The following is a 19540-nucleotide window of genomic DNA, read 5'->3' on the forward strand; positions in this document are numbered from 1 at the left end:
GGACTCACTGGGCGGTAGCCGTCGCAGTCCATGGCGGGAAGCACTCCGGCGGAGACCTGGAGAAGGACGGAGGAGGAGGAGGAGGAGGAGGGTGAGAGAGGGCCTGGGCCTGCCTGGGCTTCCCAAGGAGGGAAGTGGGCGGGCCAGGCAACGCCGACGGAAAGTCCCTAGAAGCCCAGCTTAGCCTCAGGGAGGGAGGGAAGGAAGGAGGGAAGGAAGGAGCCCTCCTCCTCTCTCCCCTTCCACCCCAGAAGGGCCAGGCTCCCTTTGGGATCCCCAGAAAGAGGGAGACCCTGGGGCCAGGCACCCCCTTCCCTTCCCTTCCCTTCCCAGAGACGGAGGGGAACCAAGCGTCCTCCATTCCAGCCTCCTGTCCAGGAGGGGATCCCAAAACCTCCTCCCTCTTTAAGAAGCAGGGATTTATCTCCCTATATATCTATATCTATCTATCTATCTATCTATCTATCTATCTATCTATCTATCTGTATGATTTGGTCAGGTTTAAATCTACAGCACTATATATATAAAGTATAATAATAATAATAATCACAAAATGGTGAAGGGTTTGGAAACCATGTCCTAAGAGGAACTACTTAAGGAGCTGGGTATGTTTAGCCTGGAGAAAAAAAGGTTAAGAGGTGATATGATCGCCCTGTTTAAATATTTGAAGGGATGTCATATTGAGGAGGGAGCAAGCTTCTTTTCTGCTGCTCCAGAGAACAGGACCCAGAACAATGGATGCAAGCTCCAGGAAAAGAGACATTAGAAGGAGCTGCCAATGTAGTAAGGGCTGTCCAGCAGTGGACTATCTGCTGCCTGGGAGTGTAGTGGAGTCTCCCTCCCTGGAGGCCTTTAAGCAGAGTCTGGGTGGCCTTCTGTCGCAGGGGATGCTTTGATGGAGAGTTCCTGCATGGCAGAATGGGGTTGGACTCGATGGCCCTTGCGGTCTCTTCCAAGTCTATGATCCTAAATCTTTCAACAGAGGTTGCATGGCAGAAGGGAGGAGAGCTGGGCCCTCCTCTGAGCCCATACCCTCCCTGTTGGGCCCTGCTTCGGCTCCCGAGGCCTCTTCCAACACTCAACCCTCGCCCACCAATCAATAAAGAGCAGCCCCCCTCCCAAAGCCCCTTACCCACAATGCCCCGCGGGAGGGGAGACCGACCTTCAGCGGACTTCCGGGTTTCCTCCGTGGGACCACTAAGCCCCGCCCCCAACTCGCGCAGCAGGGATTCCCAGCAATCAGCTGACTTCCCTGGAAGAAAGAGGGCGGGGCTTCCTTTGACGGGCGGTTCACCGAGTGGGTTGCCTGGGCAACGGGAGCCACGCCCCCTCGCTCCGCCCCGAGGCCGGGAAGTAAACAAGGAAGAAGCTGCAGGAGGAGGAGGAGGGCGCTGAACCGGAAGTACCATCCACACTGGAGGAATAACCCAGTTTGATACCGCTTTAACTCTTTTCCTGGCTCAAGGATGTAATTTCTTGTGGGTTTTGTCATTTTTAACACACACACACACACACACAGAGGAGTGTGGTGTGGTGGTTTGTTGGGACTCTTGATACAGATCCTCACTGAGCCATGGACCACACTCCCCCAGCAAGTCACACTCTCTCAGCCTCAGAGGAAAGCCATGGCAGCTGTATGGTGGTGACCATAGTAGGCTTGTTCTGTAGATGGTCCCAGGCTGAGATTGAAGGTGGAATATAGTGAGTCCTCTCCATGGGTTCAAATTATGAAGAGATCATTAGTGAACCTCAGGTAGAGGAGGGGATTCTGGGTAGAGGAGGCAAAGAAGCATTGTTCTGGGTCAGCCATGAAGATGCTGCCATGTTGTGGTGTGATGTGTGCGCCCATGGCAACACCATTGACTCAAAAGCAGTGGTTCCCAACCTGTGGGTTGGGGGTCGAATGACCCTTTCATGGGAGTCGCCTAAGACCAATGGAAAACACCTATTTAATTACAGTTATGAAGTAGCAATGAGAATAATTTCATGGGTTTGGGTCACCACAACATGAAGAACTGTATTAAAGGGTCACGGCATTAGGAAGGTTGGAAACCACTGCTCAAAAGGCATGCGATTACCAAAAAGTCATGTGTGTGAGAACGAAGTGGCAAGCCTCAGTGGCAATGTCTGCTATGGCCCCATCTAGAATGATGTCCCTGACAGCTGGCAACCCATTAATAATAATAACAACAACCCATTCTTATGTGGGACGTTGGTACGTAGCGACTCCGTATCCATGGTGGCTAAGAAGGTGTTCCCCGGACTCTAATGTTAATGCTGAACATTGGGAAATTGACTTACCGTTAATGATTAAAATAGTTTAATTTGTTGAATGATGTTGGTGGATTCGTTTCTTGGGCTACTACAAAATTGGGATTTTACATAGAATCCATTAAGTCCTAGAAAACATCAGAACTGCTCTTAATTTAAACCTGCTTTCTTCAGCCTTTTAAGAGTTGGACTACGAATCTCATAGTAAGACTGTTGCTTGAGAACGGTGAGAGTCCAATACATATAGAAACTTACGCCTGAATTATAGTGGTAATCACAATTAGACTGGAGTAGATCAGTTGGATTTACCTATGTGTGAAATCACTATTAAATTCGATAATTAATTCAGGGGGTCTACTCTGGAACAAACCACTAGGATTTAGACCTCAGGTTGAGAAAGGCAGTCCCACAGCATCAGACCTCCCCTCACAACCTGTTCATTTAAGTGTTACCATTGATCTGCATTTCTCATCTTCATTCCACCTTCACTGCCCAACATATACACCGCTCACATGTCAGTTGCTTTGTTTGTTAAATATTCCTAAGGAGCGATGTGTTATTTCAGTTAGGATATTGACCCACTGAAACTGCAGCAACAAATGATTGACTGCAAAGATCAGTCAGTGAGTCAATGGTGGATTTGCTAATCATATTATTTTGAGTGCCTCTGAATGTATGTGGAATACTTTTATGCTCAGCTGAATCACTGCACCTTCTCTGCCTCCCTAGTCACAAATTTCTGGCCTGCAAAGATCCAGAGAATGGAACATATATTGGTATTCCAAAGCCATAGATTTGTTATCTCCAGCTTAAAAGACAGGGTTTCTGACAACTTCACACCACCCTGTATTCATCTTATCTTAATAGTTGTTTAACTCTCTTAGCCTTGCACTGTAAGCCTAATGAAATAGTGATGCTGGCGTTCCTTTATTTTGCTATGTCTCTGTTTCATATGGCATGTTGGATGCTTGCAGTGAAGGTCCAAGAAAGAATTAATCTGCCTAATGATAGAGAGGGGTGTGTGTGTATGTAAGCCTTGAAGTTGGCTTATGGTGACCCCACAAATTTAATAGGGTTTTCTTAGGTGAGAAATACTCAAGAAGTGGCCTTTGCCAGTTCCTTCGCCTACAACATATGCAATAGCACCTGGTATTTCTTGGTGGCCTCCCATCCCAAGAACTAACCAGGGCTGACTGCTTAACTTCCAAGATCAGATGGGGTCTGGTCCCTTTACTTCCTTTCAATCTTTGTTATTGCTGTTGGTGCCTTGAAGACATTTCTGATTTATGGTGACCATATGACAAATCTATCATGGGGTTTTTCTGGGCAAGATTTGTTCAGATGTAGTTTGCTATTGCCTTCCCCCGAGACTGAGAACATGTAATGTGCCCAAGATCATCCAGTCATGGGTTTTAAGGCCAAGCAGGGAAATGAACCCTTCTGGTCTCCAGAGTTATAGTCCAACACTCAAACCACTATATTATGTCAGCTCCCATCAATGTACAACCCCTAAATAAAAATGATGCTGTGATTCAGTGGAAGTTGTACGGTCCTCCAGGTGTTGTTGGACTGCAACTCCCAGTAGCGCTAGTCAGCACTGCTGAGGAATGTTAGGTGTTGCTCCACAACATCTGGGGGCCCACACAGTTCCCATCATTGGCGCCAAACAAAGGGGTTCTCTCTATCCACATAGTTTCCCACATCAAATTCCTTACCCTGATGCTGCTAGCAGCTGCACTTACCTTCAAACCACCAGACCATCCTGTTCTCGGGCAATGATTTTCAAATAGAGTAGACCTCTGGTATAGAGCCAGTCTGTGCTATAATGGTTTGAGTGTTAGATTAGGACATTGGGAGACCAAGATTCAAATCTCTGCTCGGCCATGGAAACCCACTGGGCAAGTCACACTCTCTCAGCCTCAGAAGAAGGAAAGAGCAAACCCCCTCTTAACAAATTTTGCCAAGAAAGCTCTGTGGAAACAAATGGAAAGCACACAACAAGAACTCAGGGACAGGTCGTCACTGGACATGGGGAAAAGAAAGAGACAAGATGCACCAATCAATTGTAGCATATTGTATATATTATATGTATAAAATATTCAGAACAATGTTCTCAAAAGCATGTATATGCCAATGCAATTCAGGAGCAAGATCACACATACACTGCGAAGTCTGGCACAAGTATGTGAGCTCCACATCATCAAACCCATCCCCTTTTATCCCTCAAGATTTTCAAAGAGAGTCACTGCAGGGCCTTTTCAGGTGATGATATATTTTTTTTCTGAGAATGTGAATATTTGTGAGAGCTTCACCTGAGGGAGTAATATTTTTCCAAAGTGCTCTTCTTGCAACAATATTGTATTTATTACAGCTGGTCAAGTGTGATCCCACTGCCCGCACCATAACATTATGTACAATGCAACAGCATAGGTATTTATGACCTGTTCATGAGCCAGAGATAAATGACACAGTTCTCCCTTCAGTGTCTCCACCACTTTGTAAACTTATTAAAATGTTTTATTCTTTTTATTAAAAAAATTAATCCCCACAGTGCCCCCCCCCCAAAAATAACACTTGACAGGCTCATGCATGTAGCCCTTTCAATACTGTGCAAATGGCAACCATCACACTTAGTTCCTCATTATGCCAAAGTGATCCATCCTTTCTTCCGCAATTCCACAGCAGAAAGTGCAATCTCAACCTCGTCCTAAGGCATTCCTGGCACAAAACTAAAATTAGCACAAGCATCAGGTAATGAGGAAGAAAAACAACTTGAGAGACCCCTTACTATAATTTAGCAAGAGATTTGGTAGGATTAATTCACTTTGGTCTTGTCTTATACTTTACTTTTGACATGGATAGTGTTGTAAGAAAGTACAGTTTCTGTGCCCGATGTTTCTCCTTACTCATTCTAAAGATGTGTGCAATGAAATACTGTATCAAGAAATACTCCAAAATACCCGGATTTGATCCCCCCCCCCCCCACAACCATCTTCTCATAATTCTTTCTTCCGGTACTAGAACCATGACATTACTACTCCCGAGCAGTGTCTTCCCATTGCCACAGATTATGTTGGAGAGGCCAACAAACAACATGACTACTTCATATGCTCATACGCAGTAACCACAGTGAAGCAGTAATGTAAGAAATGTCACACATCTTGTGAATCGGCTAGGAAGTTTTGAAAATCACCCAGCTGAGTATTCCAAAGTCTCTAGCAAGGCATTACATCTTTGGGTATTTCACTGTATCTTCTATTTTTACATGTTTTAAAAAAAAATAACAACATGAGAAGCAGACCTGAGAAACCCTGCCTCAATAACCGCAAAAGGCACGAAAATATCCATCTTAGGATAAGGGGAGCACAGAGTTCAGAACCAATTAAAACCTGAACTACTGTGCATGTCAAAGGCACTTCAATATGTAGTAACGTAATGGTTCATAACATAAGAATCCAGAACTCTGAGATTTCTTGACTGTTGGATATGGCTATTTATGTCTGTAGCTCTTCAACTTCCTGTGAACAAGACAGCAGACATGCCCATTGGTATCTGGAATTTCTTGCGGTTTTGAAATGTTCTGAGCTTGGGGGTGGGGAGGGGTCCGAAAGGGTGGAAAAAGCTTTGGAGGCACCAACTATTTGTAGCACCTTAAACAGGAATTGGATGGCACCTCTAAAAACAGCTACACAGAAGATACAGATTTCCCAGGCCTCCTCCCACATGGAAGAGAGTAAGCACCACAGCTGCCAACCTGTGTTGCACAGGATTCCTCCAGTGAACCAACTAGAACTAAAGTGCTGCTTCTAAAACTGAGGACATTCTGGGAATAAACAAAACTTCTCCAAAAAGCTATATGAAACCAACTCAGGTGGCCCAATTCCAAGCAGCAATGTATGATTAAGCCTATATTCATTATTACTCAGTACTAATACACTGAGGATAAGATCCAGGACTTGAGAATATGAACTGACAGAAGTTAAGTTACTCAATAAGTAGTTTTGGTCCCAAAAGAATTAAGGCCACAAGAGAGGAAACACATTTAGTAACTGACACCTGATAGTAGAACGGGCCCCAGTGTCCCAGGTGAGTATCTTTTCCTGGGGATGCCATAACCCTATGGCTGCAACGGAATGGTCTTGTACTACCCGGCTCCTACTGAGGAGTGTCTTTCTTCACCATTCAGGTTCTTGGCTGGAGATGCCAGAAACCACAGCATACCATCTACCACTAAGCTGCATCATCTCCCCAATACCAAACCTAATCCTTATCAAATGACAAGAGATAGTTTACCCAGACTACTTGGTATTGTCATTTTTCATTCCTTTGTGTGGAGTATTGGAGGACAGAGGCTTTGATGCAAAGGCAAGGAAGTCTGCTACCTAAAGGCCACTGATGGGACAGAGTATTTGGATGTGCTTATAACAGAAAACGCCCATGACACTGTTAGTGTAGCACATACACAAAATAAATGCAAGAGGAGATCTGAATCTCAGGCATGATCCAAAATAATGTTCTGACTTGTCCCTTTTTGGTTGCTCAGCGTCCCAGTAAGCAGAGCTTGTTCTGGCTCTTTCAGGAGCTCTTGTGCACACAAGCAGTCAGGCTCCCAGCAGCCATCCTACATCATGGCCATGTTTTCCAAGTGGTTGTGCACGTGTGACATACTTGGTGTGCTGCTGTCCACTTTGTAGCTTTTAGAGGTCCGCCTGGCTTTCAGGAGAACCAGGAAGGTATCTGTGGAAATGGCTCCGAATTCAGCAGTAAAGGTGCCATAGAAGACAAGGACATTTATGATAAACATCCATTCACAGAGAGCAGCCAAGTGTTGAAGAACAAAGCTCTGCTGGATAAAAAATACACCACCTGGGGGTGCCACAGTCAAGGCAAACAAGGTCAAAAGGAAGATGTAGAAACAACAAGGAGAACAAGCACATTGGAAGTAGTCATGGAAGACTCTCTTCAATTACGAAATCAGCTTGGCAAGTGTCAGCTTTAAGGGTCAGGTTTAATAAATACAGCCCCATCCAGGCAAGTGCCAAGTCAGCATTTGTTTTACATTTCAAGCCTAGTACTTGAAGGAAAGGAAGGGCTCTTGGAATACAACTGAATATTGTAAGCTGGGAGAATTAATATTCTAAACCTCTTATTTCTCACATTAAGAGGCATTACAAAATATTTATAAGGAGAAATTAATATTGAGGCCTGCTAGTTCCCCTTGTGAAATTCCCTAACAGTCTGATATAAAGAGGCATTCTGTTTTAAGGGACAAAAATGGAAGACAAACATGTTTCCTCTATGGGCCTTGCTTCTAGTTGTAACATGCTGTGATGAAAGCACAGCTGGCTGAAAATGCAAATGTCATTACCTGATGTGAAAGGTTTTATTTCTTCCTTGCGAAAAGGACAACTCTCTTTTTGGAATTTAAAACTGAAGCAACCCTTATAGAGCCCTATCCTGGCTCTGCTTGTTTAAATTTCCAAAGGAGGCACATGGAACCTTTTTCTTAGTATATTTACTTGAACCCTGATATGCCATCCCTTGGTTTTTTCTTCTTTCCTCAGTGAACAAAAGGTGCCATCATCATCATCATCATCATCATCATCATCATCACTATTTCATTTATATCCCACCTTTCCCCAGTACTGGGACTGAAGGCAGGTCACAAAAATTAAAGCAAATACAGCTAAAATTACCTACCAAGACATAAGTAAAAAACTTACAACAGTTAATAAGTTATTATTAAAATGCAATTAAACTATCCCTACAATTAACACAATTTAAATAAATTATTAAAAGATAAAATGAACCAAAGCAGCACATTATTAAAAGCCCTTGTAGTCAACTCCTAAAAGCTTGTCAGATCAGAAAAGTTTTCGCTTCATGAAGTAGTTCCAAATATTGGAAGCAACCACTGAAGTTGTATACTTCCTGCAACTAGCCTGTTAACAACTTGCTGTAATTCCTTGGGCCACTTTTCAAACACAGCTCCATGTACAGCATGTTACAGAAAGCCAAACATGATGGCGACATGGTACAGTAACATCCAAAATCCACAGTGATCTTTATTGGTCCAATCCAATGATACAGAGGTTTCCTTTTGTGTTGCTAATGAAGTTTAACTTTTATTTCCTGAGTCTTATGACTTTTTCGTCTCCTAGACACCACATGGCCAAAAGGGAGGAATGGCCTCTACCTACATGGATATTCCTCCATACCATCGTGAGAACAACTATAAAACATTTAGACAAAATGTAGGCCTGGACTCCAACATCGCCATTTTCTTTATGCTTTTTAACTCCTTTGTGTGATGAAGAAGCCAGTGGAGCTTTGAAGGCTTGCATCATTTATTTTGTGCATTTTGGTTGTCCCAATGACGATATCATTGTTTTGTGGATTTTAGATATTATTTTACTTTGCTCTATGGCCAACATGGCTACCCTCTGCATATGATGGCATCAGACATCTCCAGGAATGGCTGTAGCTGGCACACCAGCTTGAAATAATGCAGATGCATTCCTGGTCATAATGAAACCTGGTCCTCAAGGAACAAGCTGAATCCAGGAGTACACCCAAACAGCAGACCTAAGCCTTCAGGTGGGAATACAAAGCACTCCAGCATAGGCTGAAACCCCGTTCCCTGGTCTGCCTTTCAATTGATCAGAAGAACCTCTGTCTTGTCTGGATTAATCTTCTATTAGCATATGTTCATCCAATCCCTTATGGATGACAGATACCAGTTTAACACAGAAACAACTTCCTTGTAGTTGGATGGAAAGCACAGATATGAGTTCAGTGTCATTAGCAATACTGATGGTAGTACACCCAAACCTCCAGACAACCTTTCCCAACAGTTTGATGTAAATGTTGAAAAGAATAAAAAGACAAAACAGAATCCTGAGGGACTGGGGTCAGTGGCCATGGAGTCAGAAATCACCACCATCACCTTTTGGGCTCATCTTTACAGGTAGGACCTGAGCCACTGTAAAACAGTGCCTTGAAGCCCCATCCCAGTGAGGCAGCACAGAAAGATACCATGACTGATAGTACTAAAATGAGAGGTCCAGCCAAACCAACAAGGGTCTCATCCTGGCCCCATTCCTAGCATAGCTCACCCATGGCAACCAAAGCTGTCTCTGTCCCATAACCTGGCCTAAAGCTAAATTAAAAGGCTCTTACATGATCTGTCTCATCCATGAACCCTTGGGGCTGAGAGGCTACCACACACCTCAGTACCTTGCCCCAGAATGGAATACTGGAAAATTCCCAGTGTTTTATAGGCTATAAAATGCAGAATATATATAGTGTCTTATGCTTTACATATGCAACCCAATCTTTGGCCTGTTTGTTAAAAAATACTTTACACAGAATTCAACAGTATTTACACTTAAGGCAGATCTTTCTGCTACTGCTGTTCTGGATTGCCTAGCAAAATTCAATTTCATTCAGTCTCATCCATCAGCCTTATTTGACTCTGGACCCACTTATTTTACCCAACTATAATGCTGCAAGAAGGATACTGAAGATGAGGGTGATGAATGCCAGGGTTGCAAGGATGCTGCGCAGGTGGCCAGTCCAGTAATGGCCTCTCGTTGTTGCCATGCGGTAAGTCAGAACTGACTGAAGGAATAAAAAGAGCATGCTGGTTGGGAATGCCACGCCTGCCCCGATATAATGCAGCACTTTTGCATGGTCCACCTATGGGGGAGAGAAGCAGGCTTGCTCAGAAATTCAAACTGAGCCATCAGGACACAGGTCGCCTGGGCTTATCTCTGATCTATTCATGCATACAGCACCATGAGGGGACAGAATCCTGAAGCAACCACATATTTTCAAGAAGTCTAATAGTATATCATTATTATTGTATCCCCCTTATGAGAGAAGTTTGCTTTCTCCCTATATGTGGGTGTGTATCTCCATTCCACACACACACACACAGAGGAAATATTTAGGTTTTATTCAACACATATGTCCTGTATTGTTAATACTATTAACATTAAATATACAGCAAATATGATGTTCTTGCATTTTCTGCTGTGGAATGGGGTGTATGTGTGTAGTGTGGGTTGAAAATTGGTCAGTTCACAGTGAGCCCTAAAAGTCTATGTCTACAGGTCAAATGTTAACTTTGGATCTGCACAGCTTTGCAGCAAGGGAGAATGAAGGATGCCAGGAAACACAAAATCTTCTTCTCTCCACCTTGAGATGGGGGAAGCATCTATTTGGGATTGTCGTAAATCTGAAGAGTCACAAAGCAGCTGTCTGCTCCTGGCTGGGGCCTGGCTACCAGTAGCCACAGTCCGCTATAACTCACAGCCAGTTGCTAAGGGCAGCTTGTTGCCAACAGGTTTACAGGGGCTGATCCTATTCTGCAATTAAACAAATATCACTCTATCTCCATTAAGAATAGCCAGAGGCAGGAAGAGAAAACCAGACACTCCAAGAAAGCAGCAGCTGCCCAAACATTTTTTTTTTAAAAGCTGTTTTTTACTCTGGCATCTCCTCATTCAGACACAGCAAACATCCAAAGCATGGCTGCCAATATAAGGAAAGCAAACATAGCCATGAATCCTTGGCTTGGCCTGCCTGGTATCCCAGTCCACTCTGTAGAAGTGGAGGTCAGCAATCAGGCTCTTAGCAACTTTTCTCAGGCCCAGACACCAAAGGAGGCCAAGGCACTGGCTGAGATCAACACAACCTATTGAAACACTTCAAGGAGTGTAGCTATGGGGGAGCAGTATGAGGTCTCCATCCTCACAAGAATTCTGTCCTCTCAAATGAAATTTCCTTCAGTGCCCAACTTTCTAGCACTGCAGAGAGTGAGACAATAAAACTAGTTCACACCTATTTGCTTTGTTCACATTCCCTTGGTTACTTTGCCTTCCAATTTTTCATACCCTCCAGCTGTCCTGATTTGGCAGGGAAGTCCCAATTAATCTTCTGCCATCCCACATTTTCAGCTGTTTTTAAAATGTTACAGTTTCTCACTACCTCTCCCATTTCCCTCTTTTGTCTTTGGCTTAATTCCACCGAGTTCAGAGTGCAAAAGTACTTGAAGACACACAACCTATGGTTAACCAAATAACCATTGTTGTGATGTGACAAGGACAGAGTAAGCTTCAAGAGAATTTTCTTAAGGAATGGCCTGCAACTCACTTCTGTGAGTAACATATACTATGCCCTATCCTCTCTCTGTATTCCAAAGAATCCATTGTGTGTGCATGTTCCTTCGAGTCACCTGTCACCCTATGGAACCCCATGAATTTCACAGGATTTTCATAGACTCAGAGGTGGATTTGCCAGGTCCTTCCTCTGAAGGAGGAAGTGCTTAGTATTCATTGGCATTTCCTATCCGATGCCACACTCTGGTGACATCACATGGGGGATAGGACGAGGCTCTCTTTTGCTAAATATGTGATTAGAGTTCTAGACTAGGATTTAGGAAATAACAAAAAACTTAGTTTGAGCTACCTTAAAGAGATGGTGTGAGGACCAAATGTGGAGGATGAGATCCCACCTATACTGACTTATGCTCACTGGTGGAAAAGGTGAGATAGAAATGTTAATGAATCAAATAAATAAACACTGTGATGTCCATGGAAGTATTCAGGTACTTCTTGATGTATTCAAATGATAATCACAGAATCCTAGGAAAGTTGTGCTCCCTTCTTTTCAAAATCTAATGGCCTCCTCTCTTGCCTTGAGGCTTTATATACAGGGAGAATGTAAAGTCGAAGGCTTTCATGGCCGGCATCCATAGGTTTTTGTGGGTTTTTCGGGCTATGTGGCCATGTTCTAGCAGAGTTTCTTTCTGACGTTTCGCCAGCATCTGTGGCTGGCATCTTCAGAGAGTGCTTTGCCTGGAAAAGTTGGGTGTATATATACTGTGTGAGCCTGGGAATGCAGGAGTGATTTGGATGTGTATTGTTCTGTGTTGATGGCTGGCCTCAGCCTGGAACATTAGCAGACATTAATCTTCGTTTGCATTATCCTCCCAGATGCTGGCGAAACATCAGAAAGAAACTCTACTAGAACATGGCCACATAGCCCGAAAAATCCACAAAAAACTATACATGGAGAAGTTGACTTACCTGGAAGTTGCCAACCATTATGAGGCCAGCTGCACAGATCCAACCTGCAGCCAGTCCCAAGGTGTTGAGAAGGGAAGGGCCATAATGCTCTATGACATGAGCATATCTCAGCAGGCCAACCAGCACCACTAGGAAAAGAAAACAGTGGTCAGAGTCAGGTGTTAATCTTCACCTGCATGGTGAACAAGACCACCCTATTCCATAAGCACTAGAAACAAGGAGAAGAGGAAGAATACTAAACATTTACAAATGGACTCTCATTCCTCATGCTAAATCAGTGAGAAACGACCAAGGCCCAGGAAGAGATAACCACTAAGGCTTCAGGGTCAGGTATATACAAATATAGTTAACATAATTTCCTATTTCAAATACAGGAAACAAATGTCCAGCCTCTTGGTTAAAAAGTTTTAAAACATGCAAGTATTAACTGCTAACAGCTCCACCCTTCCTGGAATAGAGATGCTATGGCAAGTGTATAGCTTTCCCTTTTTCACAGCCTTCTGTCATATTATCCTACCCAAATATGTCAGCCTTTTTTCCTCCAATATTTTGTTCCTGTAACACCTCTTCTTACACACAAGCCAACCTTCAGATGGGGATTGGGTTGAAAGTAAAGACTTACCCATGAAGGAGCCCAGACTGCAGATCAGACTGAAGAAGCAGCTCTCTGGTGGGAAGGTACCACACTTGCTGTGGAGCGGATATGGAGAGAACAGCAGAACATCAGAGCAGATCAGACTGAGGAACTGAAAATATTCCTATACTATACACTGGAGCTGTTTGTACAGTGGGCCCACCATGTTGATGGACTAGCCATCCATGGACTCAAACCTCCACAGGTCTTCCCACCCCATTATTGTCAATGGTAGTGCATGCATGTCGCCACCCGCTGACTATAATAGGGCTTGAGTATGCACGTTTCTTCTCATTTGTGGGAGGAGGGCAGAACCAAACACTCCCAGATGGGAAGGGAGTGTTGTGTTATATTTATTGAACTCTTTGTAGTTTATATTTTACTGTACTTCTAATTGTACATCTGTGTGTTCTGAGAGCATGACAGGAGGATAGCCACATGGGTCTGCTCCATCCTGATGATTATTAGAACAGGAGAAAGAACAGTTCCTTTATAATACCACAGTTCTCTTACATGTACACTCAACATCCAGATCCACCAGTTCACCACTTAGGTTTCTGGAAAGATGTTATACAAGAGGATTCATAATGATATCATGCTCTGAGACATATACAGAAGACCTTTAATTTCTTCTTTTTATCTTTCTGTTTCTTAAATGCAGCATCTGCAGTTTACTTTGTTGTGATATTGTTTGATTTATGTATATTGTGTTGATTGTTCTTCTCCTAAAATAAAATTGAATTTTAAAAATAATAATAAACCACCTTGTATTTCCTAGAATACTTTTATTATTGGAAGAGAATGTGTAGAAATTGAAAGTGTAAGCTTAGTAATTAATTTTTTATTTGCAGCACAAAGGTACTTTGCCAAAAACACAGATTACAGGAGAAACCTGAAAATAGAGAATTTGCATGGTTAATTTACTTCAATTTCTGACAAGCAACTCTGGCCTGGCTGATCATCCCATTTCTTCTGAAGCAGACGTGGCTGATTCTTAGGCTACATAACTTAAAGTCCACATAAAACATACATATACACATTAGCTTTCTTTCTCTCACCTTCAGTGACCAGTGACTTAGCCACTTTAAAAAATGTAGAAGATTAAAAGATCAGCAGAGCGAGAGATAGTAAATGAGTGAGTGAAAGTTCACACTTGGAACATAATTTAAAAAGTAATTCATTACTTATTAATTTTAGGGATGTGTAGTTGCTGCTCTTCTTATTTGAAGACAAATCTGTTACCAATGTTTTGCTTTTGTTAAAAAAAAAATACAAATATTGCCCCTACTGACCCCAAAAGCAAGTTCTTAATAGCAATGAGTCAAATGTACTTTTCACAGAAAAAGTTTATGTTGAAAGTCTTTATGTTATTTTTTAAAAATAATTTCATTATGCACCCTTATTACCACAAATGCTATTGTGTTGTGGTAACACTGTTAACTGTAATGCATAACTTCCAAAGTATGAGACGTTTTCTGATTGAAGAACTGGCAATAAATGCTTTGACTGAATTAACAGATTAATGGTCTGTTTTTTACATACTTTCTAGGTATTCTAAGGCCCCATACAGACAGACCAAAATAAAGCTGCTTTGGATCACTTTGGAGTTATGCTGTTTATTTGAAGGATGCGTCCTAAGAGTCCAGAAACTGCACCAAAGCCACGATTCAGTCCTAAGGACTGGAGCGCAGCTTTGGCGCAGCTTCCTGACTCTTAGGACACATACATCATTTAAACAGCATACCCGAAGCAGCTTTATTCTCAAACCATATTCTTGATCAGGAAGGGAACAAGACATCCTGGCATTTCTCATGGGCCCCAGAACTCTTCCATCAATGAATAAAAGTTGCCTCAAGCAACTTATGCAAGATCAAACTTTGCAAAAAGGGATGGTCAGCACTGTTTAAATCAGGGTAACCAACAAGTGACACACTTATAGAGATGTCACCTGGGATAAAGGAGAGACAGGCCAGCCACATAGGCACCTCCAGAACTCTTCTAAGCATCATATGCACATCCTTTCTACCCCAAGACAGAAGAGGCAACATCCCTTACCTGACAAGAGGAACATGATCCAGAGTGCAGCAGAAAATAGGGCTATCCAGTTCACAGGACTGGTTATAAATCCTGTAACAGAAGAAAAAAGGACTGGGTTACATGAAGCCTTTGACCTCCAAACAAAATAAACAACCTTTAACTGGTACTTCAAGAGGATCACTTCACACACCATCCTATCAAAATGGAAGAAGCTAGTCCAAGCTTCCGAGGAAATGAAAGGCGCATTTGTCATAATTCTGAGGATCAGGTGAAAAATACTGGCAAGAGGAGGGTCTTCATTGGCTATTCCCCCACTTCAGCTCTGGAAGGTTGCTAAAATCCAGGATTTCCCACATGGGCAACAGTAAATATGACTATAAACCCAAGAGCCTGTGCACCAACAATGTCAGGAGATTTGTTAATGCCCAGTTGGAAGAGTTTTTAAAGAAAAATGGCATTGAGCGTCAAATTATGAGCCTTACACCCTACGACGGAATGGCCTAGCAAACAATATGCACAGAACTCTCAAAAAGTGGCAATCACCATGCTTTTTAGAAGCAAACATGCCTGAATGCTATGGTCTGAAGCCTTTATGACTGCTACATATTTAAATAACTGACTGCCAGTCAAATCCAGAGATGTAAGTCCAATTCAGTTATGGAATGGAATCAGACCTAAATTGAATCATCGCAAGGTTTTTGGAAGCAAAGCATATACCTATATTCCTAAGCAGAAAAGAGACAAACTTGACTGCAGGGGCAAAGGGATTTTTTGTCAGTTATGCTAGAAATGCTTATAGGATTCTGGAACCTAACTGACACACAATAAAATTAACAAGTGCAGCTGCTTATGTTGATGAAAGACCACAGCCCAAATTTAATCCAAACCAATATGTAAGCAGATTTATTTGCAGTAGAAGAAGACTCCCACCAGAGTGTGTGGAATTCTTTCATGCTCCAGATGCCTTGCATCCAGAAGAGACATCGCACCCAATGGACCTGCCCAATTACGACGAACAAGATGAAGTGCAACCAAGTATTACAGGTGAGAATACTGCAACAGAGGTATGCCACATGACAGATTCCCTTACCTAGCCACAGAAGAAAGGAGTCCATGATAGGGTGGCTGTTGGGTTGCCGTAAGTCGGAAATGAAAGCTAGCAACACAGAGAGCGAGAGAGAGAAGAGCAGTAGCAAACCCCCCACATAAACTGGGGGACATTTTGGAATTCCTCCTGGCTGAAATGGAGGACATGTCCTGCAAAAGGAGAGCATCTGGGTCACCCTGTTTTGACTTATGGCGACCCTACCACAGGCTTTTCTTTGCTCAGAAGGGAGAGTGTGTGCTGCCCAAGTTCGCCCAGGAGGTTGAAATGGAGGACAGGTGCTGGAAAATGGAGGATAGGTGCTGGTCACCCTGGGCTGAGGGAAGCGACGAGAAGAAGCTGCCGGGAGGAAGTCAATAGGCAAAGGACAGCCCCTGCTTACGAAACCATTTTGGGAAGGGTCGTTTAGATCTCCAAATCGATTTGAAAGCGCATTCACATTGGCGGCGATGTGGATCTTTCAGGAAAATGTGGGGGAAAACCCAGTATCGAATATCCCCAGTTAAGTGGGGTTTTGGTTAGTCCCTCCCCCCCCCCGCTCCAAAGTGTACCAAGTACATTTGGGACCAGTGTGAACACCAAGGAAATAACCTAGCTTCACACTGGGTTTTTTTTCATAGTGGGAATAGGGCCCAAATTTGTTTCAGTAAAAACAGCATGTGATTGGGGGGGGATGGCTACATAACTTACTTTTGCACTTGGCGACAACACAGTCCAAAACAATCATTGTGATGCAAGTTAATCAAGGCTGCATTAAGATCTTTCAGAGTGAAAAGCCACTCAGGAAGCATCTTAACATTACCTTTCACAAGGAGCAAGAGATGTAAAAATGAACTTGTTCAGCTAGAATACTGCAATACTGAAAAGGGGACTGTTGGAAAATTCTCTCTCACCTGAATCTCTCAGCCTTCTCTCTAACATGCTGTTAGAACAACTACAGTTTAGATAGGACCTAACTCCATGCATGTGAAATTCTTCTGTTTTTCTCATCTAAAGCCTCCCCATTTGCTCTTCTTATCCTTTGAAATGAATGGACATAAATACCTTTTTAATACCCACATAACTAGATCATGTGATCTTGGAAAGGATCTCCATGCATATGTAAATGTAAAAAGCTATTAGTAAACTTTTTCTAAGCTTGTAGCTTGGAACTGCCTGCCCTGTTTATTCTGAATCACTTTCAATTCTGGGAAGCAATGTGAGATTGAGGCATGCTTTTCTCTGTCACTCTGCTAAAAGGTGGCTGATCCCTGACATTTTTAGCTTTCATATTGATCCCAAAAAGATCTAAACACCCTGGGAAACTCTAATTTCCAACAGAATCCATCGCCAAATGGTAGTCAACCCTTACTTAATGATTTAATGTGCCTATTCTAGTAAGGAGAGATTTTGAGGGGGAAACCCTGAGTTCTATTTCGGTGTCCACATTACTGAATATGGATAGTGAGGGAGCTACTGCAGTCACCTGCAACAGCTATGGTATGTTTGTGTTCTTGCCAGAGGATTGGGTAGGTACATCTGCAGCAAATGCAAAATTGGTTTCCTTTTTGGAAGAGAAGATCCAGCATTTTAGGGAGTACGAGGTTTTCTTGGACACAGTGAAGCAAACAGGGGAAACAGATGGGGATGTCTCTGAGGAGGATGTAGGATGTAGTCATTTGGAGGAATGTGACATGTAGAAGAACCAGGGATCATTCTGTGAGTTTGGCATTACAGGATCAATGTGATGCTCTCTCTCTTATCAGAAATAATAAGGAACACCAAGAACAGCAACTGTGTCAATCCTCAAAGAATGTGTATGGGCCCATACAGACAGGCCAAAATAAAGCTGCTTCAGGTCACTTTGGAGGTATACTGTTTAAATGCTGCATGCGTCCTAAGAGGCCAGAAGCCATGCCAAAACCACACTCCAGTCCTAAAGACTACAGCATAGCTTTGGTGCAGCTTCTGGCCTCTTAGGACACATGCATCATTTAAACAGCAAACCTCCAAAGTGATCCGAAGCAGCTTTATTTTGGCCTGTCTGTATGAGCCCTATAGACCTTGGAAAGTGAAGTACATGGAATGGCCTCTGCCAATCCTCGAAAGAGGCATATGGTGATAGTAGGGCCTGACAAGATGTCTCAAGAGATGTGCTGTCTTCCTGGGGGGAAATACAGTGTAATAAAAAGGCTGACAAGACTCATCAAACCTGCTGACTGATACCCCTTCCTTTTGGTCTATGTGGGAACCAATAGCACTGCAGGGCATATAATAAGGGAATATGAGGCTCTGGAGAGGAAACTGAAGAACCAGAACACACAGGTTGATATTTCCTCTATCCTACCAGTGGAAGGGCCTGGCCCAGGTAGGGAGAGAAGAATAGTGGAGATGAACCACTAACTCTGCAGATGGTACTGCCAGGAGGAAAGGATGGCTTCTTGGACCATGGTGGGTGGTTTCAGGAGGATGTGCTTCTGGCAAGGGATGGGTGGTACCTTAAAGCAGCCAGCATGAACGTTTTTGCCAAGAGTCTGAAAAATCTGATCAGGAGGGCTTTAAACTGAATTCTGTGAGGGATGAATACAGTATGGGCAGGAGTTCATAAAGTACTGGAGATACGTTAGATGGAAAGCAAGGCGAATACAGTCAGCCCTTCTTATACACTGATTTTTTATACATGGATTCAAGCATCCACAATTTGAAAATGTTCAAAAAAAGTATAAATTTCAAATATCAAACCTTGATTTTCCATTTTTTATAAGGGACACCATTTTGCTGTGTTGGGACTTGAACATACATGGATTTTGTTATCCATGGGAGATCTTGGAACCAAATCCCAGCATATAACAAGGGTCCACTGTATTACAAAAACCCAACACTTGAGAAAAAAAAACCTAAAGGCAAACGGAGTAATGACTCATGATGTTTCTACACTAATGGGCAGAGTATGGGAAATAGACAGAATGAACTTGAACTCAATACCGCAAAGTAATAATAATAATAAATGGCTGGAATGTATAATAGAGGGATATAATCTATTTCAGAGAAATAGACCAAGCAGGAATGGAGGAGGAGTAACATTATATATCAAAGATGTTTACATCTGTGAAGAGATTCATGACTTCAATCCTGGAAGGCAGGCTTAAAGCATCTGGGTAAAAATTAAGGAGACGAGAAACAACACGGATGTCATTGTGGTCTCCTACAGACCTCCAAGCCACACTGAGGACTTGGATGATGCTTTCCTGGAATAGATGACCACACATTCAGAAAGGAGAGATGTAGTAGTAATGGGAGATTTCAGCTATCCTGTTATTTGTAGGAAGTAAAACTCTACAACGAATATAAAGTCCAACAAATTCTTCATTTGCCTTTTATTATCCAGAAGGTGAAAGAGGCAACAAGAGTATCGTTCATTTT

At 42.9% G+C, this 19540-nt stretch overlaps 2 protein-coding genes across 5 annotated transcripts in view; both read right to left on the minus strand.

The window, feature by feature from the left end:
* Positions 1–1237, minus strand: part of NFKB2 (nuclear factor kappa B subunit 2) — a 27937-nt gene extending 26700 nt beyond the window's left edge. For 2 of the 3 annotated variants that reach the window (XM_042456458.1, XM_042456457.1), the window contains exons 1-2: positions 1163–1237; positions 9–56 (exon numbers count right to left, since the gene is read on the minus strand). In XM_042456458.1, coding sequence (XP_042312392.1) covers positions 9–32 — 24 coding nt within the window. In that variant the 5' untranslated portion in view covers positions 33–56; positions 1163–1237. Of the gene's footprint in view, positions 1–8; positions 57–1132 lie in introns of all 3 variants that reach the window. The other variant, XM_042456459.1, reaches the window with a different exon arrangement.
* A 3093-nt stretch (positions 1238–4330) lies between these two features.
* Positions 4331–19540, minus strand: part of LOC121924917 (transmembrane protein 150A-like) — a 48397-nt gene continuing 33187 nt past the window's right edge. For both annotated transcript variants that reach the window (XM_042456464.1, XM_042456463.1), the window contains exons 2-6: positions 15052–15123; positions 12985–13052; positions 12363–12490; positions 9792–9969; positions 4331–7137 (exon numbers count right to left, since the gene is read on the minus strand). In XM_042456464.1, coding sequence (XP_042312398.1) covers positions 6893–7137; positions 9792–9969; positions 12363–12490; positions 12985–13052; positions 15052–15123 — 691 coding nt within the window. In that variant the 3' untranslated portion in view covers positions 4331–6892. The remainder of the gene's footprint in view (positions 7138–9791; positions 9970–12362; positions 12491–12984; positions 13053–15051; positions 15124–19540) is intronic.

This window comes from Sceloporus undulatus, chromosome 3 (assembly GCF_019175285.1).
Source record: "Sceloporus undulatus isolate JIND9_A2432 ecotype Alabama chromosome 3, SceUnd_v1.1, whole genome shotgun sequence".
NCBI classification, from domain to species: Eukaryota; Metazoa; Chordata; class Lepidosauria; order Squamata; family Phrynosomatidae; genus Sceloporus; species Sceloporus undulatus.